Source organism: Molossus molossus, unplaced genomic scaffold, assembly GCF_014108415.1.
Source record: "Molossus molossus isolate mMolMol1 unplaced genomic scaffold, mMolMol1.p scaffold_m16_p_4, whole genome shotgun sequence".
Classification (NCBI taxonomy): domain Eukaryota; kingdom Metazoa; phylum Chordata; class Mammalia; order Chiroptera; family Molossidae; genus Molossus; species Molossus molossus.
The window spans coordinates 34,496,404-34,509,483 of record NW_023425377.1 but is presented as its reverse complement, the minus strand read 5'-3'; the positions used below and the strand labels follow the sequence as shown (position 1 = coordinate 34,509,483).

General features: G+C 39.6%; 1 protein-coding gene across 1 annotated transcript in view; it reads left to right on the top strand.

Annotated features, from left to right (window-relative positions):
• Positions 1-13,080, top strand: part of CTNNA1 (catenin alpha 1) — a 199,489-nt gene that overhangs the window by 164,630 nt on the left and 21,779 nt on the right. The window contains exon 10 of the mRNA XM_036239742.1: positions 4,118-4,210. Coding sequence (XP_036095635.1) covers positions 4,118-4,210 — 93 coding nt within the window. The remainder of the gene's footprint in view (positions 1-4,117; positions 4,211-13,080) is intronic.

Genomic DNA, 13,080 nt, shown 5'->3' with positions numbered 1-13,080 from the left:
AAGGATTTAGTGAAAAGAAAAAAAAGAGAGAGCTGGCACCCTTCTCTGGAAATTGGGAAGATGGAAGATGAAGACTTAAACTCTGTTTCATCATCATTTCCCCTGTGGGCTTGGGACTAATTGTTAGAAATATCTTGAGTGATTTTGAAATTTATCTGATATGCAGTTGGGACTTCTCAGATATATGACAAGTTTGGAAAAGTTGAGTTACTGTTTTTTTGGACTTTTTGAGAGAGCAGACTCAATCATTTTGAAGAAGAAAACTCAGGTAGTAGTTTGACCCAAGGCCAGTGGCAAATGTTACAGGTTTGTTTGGAGCTTCAATCTTATGGCCTCTTACTTAGGTCATGATGTCACCATTTAGACTTAAAAAGCTTCCTTTCCTACAGTTCTACTTGTTTTACTTCACAGAATGGATGAGTTGTTAGAGTAGGTCATTAATTTATCACCAAAAACAAAAAAGAAGTGTTTTCTTGTCTTCCTGCAGAGGTTCCAGAATAAGGGGCAATGTCACATTTCAGCCAGATATAAAACCACGAGCAATTACTGAGAGCTGAGGGAACAATTTGTGTGTGACTTAAATAAATCTGCACTTTATTTAATGTCACCAGCACATGTATAATAGAGGGAAATAGTCATAATGGGATATTTTTCTACAACAGAACTTCGTTTTATAAATGTTATTTAAGTAAAGAAAAGCTTGCCCAGCCAGTGTGGCTCAGTGGTTGAGCGTCGACCCATGTACCAGGGGGTCGCCGGTTCGATTCCCAGTCGGGGCATGTGCCCATGTTGTGGGCCAAATCCCTGGTGTGGGGGCATGCAGGAGGGGGCTGGTCGATGTTCTCTCTTGTCAATGTTTCTGTCTCCCTCTCTCTTCTTCTCTGTCTAAAGATCAATAAAGAAAAAAAATTTTAAAAAATAAAAGTAAAAAAAAAAATCTAGTGTGGAGTAAAGGTAGAACTTTTCTAAATGTCTGAAAAGTTGTATTTCTGTCATGTATAGATTGTCACAGCCAGGCTATGTCAGATCAACTAATATGACAATTTCCTTCACAGGACAGATTGTTACTGGGCTACTCCTGAAACCAACAAAAACCTTACTAAAAAACTGTTTATTAAGTAAAATTTATTAAATAAAACTTTGTTTAATTGAATAAAAGCTGTTTCATTATTAGGGAGTTGCAAGTTTTCTGAAATGTGCTCTTTAACAAGGTCCAGACTTACATAGGTTAGGTGGGAACAGTACGAAGGAGGCTTCATGCCCTGTCTGGGTAGCTCAGTTGGTTAGAGTGTCGTCCCGATACACCAAGGTTGCAGGTTCGATCCCTGGTCAGGCACATACAAGAAACAACCAGTGAGTAAGTGGAACAACAAATTGACCCCTCCCATTCTCTTCTTTCTTCTCTCTCTAAAATTTTTTTTAAAAAAAGGAGGCCTTCATGATTTCAAAGCTAATAGTCATGTGTCAGTCTCAGCCTACCTCTTGGATTAGCAGGAATCAAAGACACTTAAATTGTTAATATTTCAAGTTACTGTGATAGCGAAGATATAATAATTTATTCCCAGAACAAATGTAGAGATATTGCTTATTGCTCTACAAAGTCTACTCTGCCAGATTCTCTGGGAGTTAGCTGCTCTAAGTGTTTTTAATTCAAACTTCAGAATCTTCTTCAGTCTCAGTATTAACTGCCACCCCGGATTCCTAGAGCCCCAGAGGGGTCATTTAGGAAGCCCCTCCCCTCACTCCCAGCTTTTACTGCAGCCTGGCACTGGTATATGAGGTTAGCTTCTCAGAGAGCTATGGTCAAGATACTGCATTTGCACATTTTCATTGGTAGAAGTGAGTAGCCTGTCCCTGGAGATTGAATTGAGCATTCATCTGGAGAAGACTGTCAGTGACAGGCATCCGCTGCCTCCTCCCAGGCCAGGCAGGGTGGCTTCCTGAAACAGGCAGTATGCTCTTATGGAATAGTAGTGCTTCAACAGAACATTAGAAATATTTTTAAATAACGTTTTAAAGTAAAGAACAAGTCTTTCATAACCTTTGTTTTGTTAGGATTTGTATCAGGAAACAGGAAAGATGGTTTACAGAAGTCAGCCATTTCAGCCTCAGCTGCACACCACTCGTGTCTGATCTATAGTAGATAATATTTTATACAATCTTTTGCTTCTTAATTTAAATATATTTTCTGGGGCCCAGCCTGTTGTGGCTCAGTAGTTTGAGAGTTGTCCCATGGACTGAGAGGTCCCAGTTTGATTCCTTGGTCAGGGCACATGCCCGGGTTGCGGGCTCAATCCCCAGTGTGGGGCATGCAGGAGGCAGCCGATTGATATTTCTCTCTCTCTCTCTCCCCCTTCCTTTCTCTTAAAAAAATCAATAAAAACATATTAAAAATATTTTTTTCTGGGTTTTTCAGATTCATACAATTGGGACAATATAAGTTGAAATGAAATTTTACAAGTAGAGACTAGAAACGTGGAAGGCAGAAGCACAGTGACAGACCTTCCTGCGTCTAGCATTTGGCTGGTCTCCTAAATGGTGGGAGTGGGACAGGTTGCTGGGTATTAGTACACTCACCTCACCAGGGACCTCTGTTAGTCCCAAACTGCTAGTTCAGTGATCGACCTCACTTTTTATATTTGTTTTTCAAAATTCCTTTTTATGGCAGTGAAGTAATAGGAGTTGTAGATTCATGAACACATCTAATGTAAGCTTTCTCCTTTATTATAGCATCATAAATGTGCATTTGAGGAGTAATGTTTTTTAAAAGTCTGTACTCTACAAAATTTAGGTCATATTTTGTAGTAATTTAAAAAAAAATAGAAATTTATAATCAGCTCTATAGATTGTCATCATGAAGAGAAAAGTGCCTCTTGGCTCAGGTCCAGTTAACACCAGAAGGTAGAATTGTAATCTTCAGGGAGTATAAATATTACTTCTTTATGTGATGTTGAAGGCCACTAAACATTAAAGACCTGACTTAATTTTCTATTTTCTTACCTTTTATTTTTAAATTGCATGTTTGTTTTTTTGTTTCTCCTTGTGATTAGGCATTACAGGATTCTGGTAGTTAGCAGTCTTACAGAAAGCTGATAATCCCTAACTGTTAACACAGCAAACAACAGCCATAATAGTATATAATTTTTCTTATGCCTTTATGTACTTAAGTTGGGTGGAGGAGTGAAATATCAAAGGTTATTGCCATTGCCTTTGTTTACTCTGGCATTTAAAATCCCGGAAAGTGCCTCTGATATTCAGTTGCCTACGCCTCTCTCATCCATAACTTAGTTTGCAACTGGGGGAAAGATGTGTCTCAGTTCTGTGTATTCAATTGGTCTGTGGCATTACTTAATGAAATTGGCAAACCTGTTCATTTAGAAACATGGATAGGTGATCACAGCCCTAACAGTCACTACAGAGCCACATTCTCAGCAGAGCCAGAGCTTCAGCAGAGGAGATATGACACAACTTGGGAAGATTGTTTCTGGCTACATGAGCAATGTCATTGAGACCATTGGATGGGAAGGTAAAGATTTTGGTCAGGAAATAGTCCAGCTGTCAGTGCTTTTGAGAAATCGGTTTGGAGGACACTTTTGCTCTTAATGATAGGATATCATCCCTGTTTCTTTTTCCTTTTCTGATGAGGATGGCCTTGATGTTGTCTTAATGCTGTTTTTTATTCGAAAAATAGCTTTACTTTCAAATATAAAGCATCTATTCATCTGTCAAATGAGAACAATAACTTAGAATTTCGATTTCCTTACTTCAAGAATAGCTGCAAAGTACATTTTTATTTGAGGATATCAGCGATTCTTCTCTGATGCCCTTAGTTCCATAGCTTTTATCATGTTACTTCCCTTACTAGGAGAACCTCTTTCTGAAGTTACTGTTCAGGCAGGTCAGAGCCCATGTAAATCCTGTGAGTTTTAAATTCTGCCACCAACTTACAATGTGACCTGTGCTATGAATCTGTGTCATTTCCTGAGCACAGAGCTTTAAAAAAAATGTGTCCTTATAAGCTGTAATGGTCAGGGGTGGGGGTACATATATGTTTGTTTTCCTTTGCAGCCCAAAAGAAAAACCTTCAAAGATCTTTTTATGGTGTTCTTTCTTCTAGGTCGCCAATTTGGCCTGTTCCATTTCAAACAATGAAGAAGGTGTAAAACTTGTTCGAATGTCTGCAAGCCAGCTAGAAGCCCTCTGTCCTCAGGTAAAGTATGACCATCAGTGTGTAAGGAACCAACACACTGGATTTTGGTTAGAGTAGAGATGAGGTTTATTTGTTAGTTCTGTTTTTTAGGATTTTAGAGAGTAAACACTGACTCTGAGTCCGCAAAGCTTGGAGAAAGTGATATTTAACTTCAAGTGACATTTCCTAAGGGCATCACATATTACTAGCCCCTTGCCCTTCATTAAAAATGCACAGTGCCCTGGCCAATGTAGCTCGGTTGTGCATCGTCCCGTGCACCACAATGTTGTCATTTAGATGCCCAGTCAAAGCATGTGCTGGGGTTGCCAGCTTGATCCCTGGTAAGGGGCATGCAGGAGGCAGCAAATTGATATTTCACTCTCACATCGATGTTTTTCTCTCTCTTTCCCCTCCTCTCTCTCTAAAGATCAATTTACAAATCTTAAAAAAATAAAATAAAAATAAGGCCCTGGCTAGTTTGGCTCAGCAGTTATAGTGTCGGCCCTCGGACCAAAGAGTTGCAGGTTTGATTCTGGTCAGGGGCATGTACCTCGGTTTCGGTTCATCCCTGGTCCTGGTCGGGAGGCAACCAGTTGATGTGTCTCTCACATCGATGTTTCTCTCTCTCTCTCTCCCTTCTTCTCCCTCCCTCCCTCTCTCTCTGAAGATAAATAGAAAAATGTCCTTGGGTGAGTATTAAAAATAAGAAGAAGAAAAATAAAAATGCGTAGTATCCTCCACTGTTCAAAAATGGAGGGTGTGCAGTGACCACACTACTCAGTCTACACCCTTCTTGAATGAGGGCCGCCTGTAACATTTGGCAGTCCTGCAAGCCTAAAAGTATAACAGCTACCCACCTTTCCTCCATCTTAATGCCTGTTGTTTGGTTTCTGTGTTAGAGGGAGGAAAGAAAATTCAGGAGCTGGAACCCTTCTTTTGTAATGTCCTGAAGTAGCCTTATGATACAGATATTAATAATGTCATTAAGCCAGCTACCAAAGTAAAAGCTTGAGAACTTTTCTCCATTTATAATGGCATATTGGAAGACTGGTGATGGGTCTAGGTTAAGCTAGAAAGACTCTGAAGCACAGAAGAATAATGCTTTGTTAAGTGCCCAGTGTGTTGCGTATATCCCATGAGGGGAACTGATCTTGTTTGTGTGGCCTGATACTCCTTGCCATTCACAGGCATTTCCAAGCAATATAAGTGCTGTTTCAGTGGAAGAGGTTGTCTCTCCAGTTTCCCAAGTAGAGAATGCTCATGGGCATACTTTGAGGATTTACATTTACCTCTCCAAATGGCCTGCCAGATGGCAGTGGCCACAAATAAATGGGAATAAGCAAGGGAACTGGAGTAATAAAATAGAGGTCACATGAATGAAGTTTCTATGTTATGTCTGCAATCAACTTTAAAATATACTGTGTCCAATACTCTGACTCTTTCATATAAATAATTCCTGACACTCAAGGTAGGTGATCAAAATAAGTAAAGTCTGGTTACTAATATTAGGTTCTAACTAGTGCACAGGTTAGTTAGGGCATTTGTTCTCATTCTCAACTGTGTGGATAGTTTCCCAGTGAGAGTTGCATTGTCTAAATATTAGTGTGATGGGCCAATTGTGAATCCCTTTTATATGATGGACATTGCCTTAGCTTTAATCCAGTGAAGAAATCTGCTAGTGATTGCTAGTTGTACAGATAGATAATAAGCACATGGATTGGATCACCTCCAGAAAATTAATGTATGACCAAGCTGTATGAAATAAATTTAGAGCATATTTCTAAAGATTTGGCGTTCTTTCCTTAAGTTTGCCATTTTACCCTATCAGTATTTGTTTTTAATGTCTTTGGTTCTCCATTTGGTTTTTAAGTGCTCGAAAAGTGACAATGTTTTCACATATCAGCCGAAACAGATGGTAACATACGCTGATCACACCTACCAAGAGTATTTATATAAATGATCTTAAAGCCTAGGAGGAAAAATCACATGGGGAGTCTAGTAGATAGAGCCTAATGAAAAGGACGATGTGCATAAATCATGTGTTGCTGAGCCATGTCACAGGTTGGAGTTTGCCATCAGAAAGCATCCTTTCTCTTCCTTTGTTATTTCATTTTTCCTACTAGAACAGACCTCAAGGGTTTAGACTGACACACTTAGTATTGGGTATATGTCCTGAATAAAGTGTTTCTCCAGGTGCGATTATTCTTCCAGATTCTCACCTGGGCTCATTCCTACCCTTGCTCACAAATAGGGCTGGGTAGGTTTGGTGATGGCAAATACAGTAGCTATTTTCATGACATTATGTACATTACCAGGTGCCATTTCTAAACAAGGCAGCTTGATCCCACTCCAGCTCATTATTGCTAGGTCTTTTCACTATGTTTTAAAGAGAAGTGAGGAGTTCAGATTTTTCTGTCAAGTTTCAATTTTAAACGATTGGTAACAATTTTAAAATTTTGAAATTCTTTGAGGGGAGGGTAAACCAAATTCTTCTGGGAACTGCATCTGGCCTGCCCTGTCCATGTGTTTCATACTCAGAGGACCTTTCCTTCAAGGTAGCTGTCACATTGAGGAAGAGGGGTTTTGAGTGGAGCCCTGGCCTTTCTCTTCATCCTGATGCAAACTGTGAGCTCAGGCTTGTGGGAGTGACTGGGTAGGGTTTTTCTAGCTCTGAGGTGGTTCCCTTCAGTCAATGGCTTGTTTGACAAACAGACTCTAGACAAGTTAGTTAACTAAACTAGATTAGTTAGTTAATTCAGCAGAAGTTTAAGGTGGTGTTTAATATGCTGTAGCACATATGAACAGTTATTACATTACAATGTTTGTTTATTGTGCGGCTACTGTCACAATCTATCCCAGGATGGAAGTGCATGTTAGGCTTTTCCAGGTGTTTTTTGTGCTTCACATCCAGGCTGCTATATTCAGGCAGCCCTGACCCCTCTGCTGGGCACAGTTTCCTTAGGGGCTGCTTTTTAGTGACCCCCTCCTACAGTTTGGAGTTGGCTCCTAGTTCTCATTGTTTCTTTCTGGAAGGGGGAGAAAGGAAAGATTGAACTTATAGAGGAGTTTTTGTTTCCATTTTGTCACCCTGTACCAAAATTAGTTTATGAAAATGGGAAATTATGTTCTAAAGTATTAACTTTTTAGTAGTCCTTTGACTTTAACTCCAAATTTTGTAGATTAAAGTTGAGTTGAGGAGGAAGTAACCTGAAAGTGGCTTTCTTTTATTGTTTTGGAGAAGAAAACACCTACATTTTTGGTGATTTGCTATTATCATTGAGCAAGAAACGAAGTACAGTTGGCCCTCGTTTATCGCAGTTAATCAGTTCCAGACTCTACCGCGATAAATGAATTTCTGTGAAGTAGGATTCTTTATTTATAAATCAAATATTTTCAGAGCATAGAAAACCGTTTACGGCCTTCTAGATACGTTTTTTTAATGTGTTAGAGCCCTCTAGACATGAAATAACACCCTTTAATCACCATTACATTTGTATTACCCAATATATTAGACAAAATAAGAGAAAATAAGACATATTAGATGTTACAAATATCATATTATTATTATTGTACATTTAATTACACACACACAGTTCTTACACACAACCACTAACCTATGAAAATAGTGCAACTTGTTCAATGATGAAGTGATGAAGATGAAGAGATGTACTGCACCGCAAGAAGAGCAAGGTTACTGCTTCGCTGAAGGCATGACCTCAGTAGGAGAGTCTTCAGGTGGTGCAGTGTCTTCAGCAGGTGCATTGTCGTCTTCCGCTGAAGGAGTAGTAGGAGTAGGCAGTGGGTGTCTGGGTGTGTGGCTGAAGAACATCGTGATAGGCAGCAGTTGCTGGCGCTGTCTTTTCATATGCATGAGGAGGCTTTTGTAGGGTTTTGTTGCTCCATCAAGTGCATTCCGGAACTGCAATGCATGCATCATTTGTAGGTCCCCTTTGTCAATCATATCCTGTACTACCTCAGTAGTTCTCACAACTTGCAAGAGATGCTCAAGTGTTTAAGACCAACTTCCTTCTCCTGACCCCCAGGAACCCTCCAGCTACTCTTCCTCCTCCTCACTTGCAGACTTAGTCATCTCCACCAGATCCTCGTCAGTTAAGGGATCCGAATGTGTCTCCAGCAGCTCATCCACATCATTGCGTGTCATATCTGCGAAACCTTCTCCTCCTAGCATTTGGGCTAGCCTAACTGGCTTATCCACTGCCGAGTTGCTTATATCCTCTGGGATGAATCCTCTGTTAGTTGTGGACAATTTCAGGCCACAACATCTTCCAGCTGGCCTTCACAGTCTCTGTCTTTATGTCCTTCAACGCGGCCTGGATGTTCTTCAGACAGGTTGTCATGGTATACTGCCACCAGTACTCCTTCAGCAAGAAGTTCTCAAGGTCCACACCTTTGACGAGGTGCTGCAAGGTGTTTCGCGTGTAGAGAGCCTTGAACTGCAAATAATGCCTTGATCCAAGGGATGGATCAGCGGTGTTGGGAGGAAGGAACTTGATCCGCACACTGTTGTAGGATAGATCTTGTGCATGACCTCCAGCATTGTCCATGAGGAGAAGGACATTAAACTTGAGTCCCTTCTGTGAGATACAGCTTTACTTGGGCAATGACGCACTCGTGGAACCAGTCTGATGACAGCTGCTTCATGATCCAGCCCTTGTCGTTGTGCATCCAATGCACTGGCAGCAGGTTCTTGTTTTTATTCTTCAGGGCCCTAGGGTTCGTCACCTTGTAAATAAGGGCAGGCCTGAGCAAAAATCCCTCAGCATTTCCACACATAACCATAGTCACACAATCCTTATATGCCTTGGCCTCGTACTTGAAAACGAATGTCCAGGAAGGCATTCTTTTCCAGAACAGTCCTGTTTTGTCCATATTGAACACCTTCTGGATGATACTCACCCTCCTCAAGGGTCATCTGGAACATGTTGTTCACATAGTCCTCTGCTGCAGGCTGGTCAGCAGCGGCAGCTTCGCCGTGAAGAACAACACTCTTCAGATGATACCTCTTCTGGAACTTCTCAAACCAACCCTTGCTCGTTGTGAAATCCATGAACTTTGTAGAAGAGGGTTCTGGTTGAGGTTTGTCTGCTATAAAGCACTGATAGAGCTGCCTCGCCTTCTCCCAGATGACCAGTGAATCCAACGGAATGTTTTTCTTGCACCTGTTGCTGATCCAAATGACTAGGGAAGACTCTGTTTTCACTATGAACTTATTTTGACTTGTCAGAACACGCTATGCTTCCTTGTTAAAAGAGACAGGAGCCGTTGTACAGGTGTTCTTTTTTTTTTATCTTCACCCGAGGACATTTTTTCTATTTTTTTGTTCAGATAGAGTGGGAGGGAGAGAGAGGAAGAGAAGAGAGAGAAACATCGATGTGAAAGGGACACATCTAGTGGCTGCCACCCACACAACCAACCAGGGCCGGGGACAAACTGCAACCAAGGTACGCGCCCTTAGCGGGAACCGAACCTGGGTCTCCTAGGACCGCAGGCCCATGCTCAAACTGCTGAGCCAAACCGGCCAGGGTGCACAGATGTTCTTTTTATCTTTATTGATAGAGCGAATGGTAGACTCATTTACGTTGTAATGGTGGGTAACCTCCACAATTTTCTTGCCTCTTTGATCATGTCCAACAGTTTCACCTTCTTCTGGGTGGTAAGCATCTTCCTCCAGCGCTTAGTTTCAACATCAGAAGGCTTAGAAGAAGCAGCACATTTAGGAGCCATTGTGGGGCTTAGATAAAAGTTCTCAGAAATCACCAACACTTACAAGGGCAAAGATGCTTATGATGTGTAGTGATGTAGAAGTGTGTATGAGAGAAACGAACTTGCATGAGGCTGAGCCAATCAGTGAACAGCATGCTCTGATTAGCTTGGTTTCACCACACCCCATTTTTTGGAAAAATGTTACTGCCCACACTGGTGTTGAAGGATTTGCGGGAGTGCTAAATACATAGTCCTACAGTCCATACATACAGTAATTTTAATTTTAATTGTAATACAGGAGTGTATAATTGACTCAAACAACCGAGCGTGCACTGTGTCATTTTCACTGTCTCGATCAACTTTTTAATGACTATATTTGAAAAAACCGTGATAGGGTGAAGCCACGAAAGTCAAAGCGCAAAGTGGCAAGGGTTGACTGTATAAAAATAAAGAATCCCACTTCGCAGAAATTCATTTATTGCGGCAGAGTCTGGAACTAATTGACCGTGATAAACGAGGGCCGACTATTGATATTGGTCTTGTTTTCCTCTTTTGTAAATTTTGATTTCCATATCATAAAAGTTGTTTAGTTTTTATTTTCTTCTCTTCCTTTTTTTTTTCTTGAAAAGTCGGTATAATTGGTATTAGTTGTTTTTTTTTTAACTGTTTGGGAGAATTTACCAATGAAGCCATATAGCCTGGTGGTTTTTTTTGTTTGTTTTATTTTATATATTTTTCCCATCACCATTTATCCTCACTATACTCTCTTCCACCTCCACCCATTCCTCTCCCCCCTTCCAAGCAACACACTGGAGTTTTCTTCAGGGGAAGGTTTTTAACAATGAATTTGGTTCTTTAATAAATATCAGGATATTCAGATTAGCTGTTTATTCTTGAGTGAGCTTTGGTAATTTTTATTTAATCAATTGCTACTCTTTTTCCTTCTGCTTGCTTTGGGTTTAATTTGCCTTTCTCCAGTTTCTAAAGTTAGAAGCTTTTAGATATTAATTTGAGACCTCTTCTAATGAACACTTAATACTTTAAATTTTTCTCAAAGCACTGCTTTAGTTACATCCCACAAATGTTGATGTGGGATGGTGAAGAAAGACCTCACTGAGAAAGTGCTATAGAAGAGATGTAGTCCTCATGAGTTAGAGGTAGGTGGTATTATCTGTATTTTACAAATGAGAAGAGCAAGTTCTAGAAAGAGATGTGATTTCAGAGTTGGTTTCAGAACTTAGTTGGTTCATAGAGCCCTCTAATTTGCATTTCTTTGTGAGACTACACCCCCCCCCCCCCTTGTTGTTTCCTAGTTATTTGTGGTTCATCTTAGGTAAGCTGTCCATGTCTTTCCCTATTTTCTACTGGTTTTTGTTCTTCTTACTGAATTGCCCAACACATATAGGTCATCTGTTATATATGTGTACTTAAGTACAAAAACAATGTAGTCAAATTTATAATCTTAGTTCTCTCATTGCTATTTGGAAATAGAGGATTTTCTAGCCTTGTTATTTTAAATTAACTCATCTATCTGGACACAGTCTTAGCACATACATATAAGTATGAAGTGAGGCTGTAACTTTTTCTTAAAATCGCCCATCAAATGTAAAAATAATGTATCCTTTAGCCACTGATATGTGATGTCACTTTTATCAAACACTGAATTTTGTTCTGTGGTAGAGTCTGTTTTTAGATGATTCTGTTCTAATTGTTTTAGCCTTTATGTGTGTGTGTACACAAGTGTGTGTGTGTGTATATATATGCTAACTATCTCTTTTCTTTACTCTTGCTCTATATCCTCAAGAATTTTTTGGTTATTCTCAGCTATTTATTTTTCCAGGTTAGTTTGTGATTAAATAAATCTTCCTACCCCTAAACATGGAATGTATTTCTATTTATTCAAGTGTTTTTAATGTACCTCAGAAAAGTTTAGTCACTTTTTGCTACTTTAGCCCCGTGGTTTTCTTTACAAATTTAATCCCACATATTTCCTATTAATTGCTTTCGTGAAGATCTGACACTTTCCTCATTTTATATTCTAGGCTTTTATATATTTATATTGTCTCTAGCTATCTTAATGAACTCTTATTAATTCTAAGAGTTCTTTCAGTTGACTCACTTCAATTTCCTAAACAAAGATCATTTGCATTGAAAAGTAATTTTGTTGTCTCCTTTCTGACAGCTTTTTCTATTTCAACTTCCCATTTTATTTCATTAGAAAGATCATTGTATTATTATTTAACTAATGGTGACAGAAGATATATCAGTCAATAACATCTTGATTTTTTTTGCCCTGACCGGTTTGGCTCAGCAGTTAGAGCGTCGGCCCGCAGAACAGAGACCTGGGTTCGGTTCTCACTAAGGGCACGTACCTCGGTTGCATTTTATCCCTGGCCCCGGTTGGGGTTGTATGGGTGGCAGCCAATCAGTGTCTCTCTCCCATTGATGTTTCTTTCTCTCTTCCTCTCTCCCTTCCACTCTATCTGAAGATAAATGCAAAAATGTCCTCGTGTGAGGATTAAAAAAAATAATAACATCTTGATTTTTTTGAAGATAAATGATTCTGTATTTTCAACACAAAATGTTATCATAAATGATTATTTAAAGTAGTATGTTAAGTTTCTATTTTTAATTTACTAAGAGTCATCAAAAATGAGTATTTATTGCCTTGGACGATTTGGCTTAACGGTAGAGCGTCAGCCTGCAGATCAATGAGTCGCGGGTTCAATTCCGGTCAAGGGCACAAACCTCGTGACTGAGTTTGTCCCTGGCCCTGGTCAGGGTCATGCGGGAGGCAACCAGTAGATATGTCCATGTTTCTCTCTCCCTCTTTCTCTCCCAATCTCTCCCTCCAACTCAATCTGAAGGTAAATAGAAAAATATCCTCAGGTGAGGATTAAAAATATATATATTTATATTTATCAGATGTCCTTTGTAAAAATAAGAAAGTTTTGTAGTCAGTATTCCAAAAGTTAACCTTAGGCAAGGTGCTGTTCCCCCATTATACTGTGTGAGATAAGGTATATTACAAAACAGAAGAAAGCAATTTTCTCTTTATAATGGAAAATTATCTTAGTGTTTAAAACACTGCCTATGTTTACTTACTCTCTTTGGAAACATTTTCTTCAGCCAAATATTCTTATGAGGTCTAACTTCACTCTGATTCA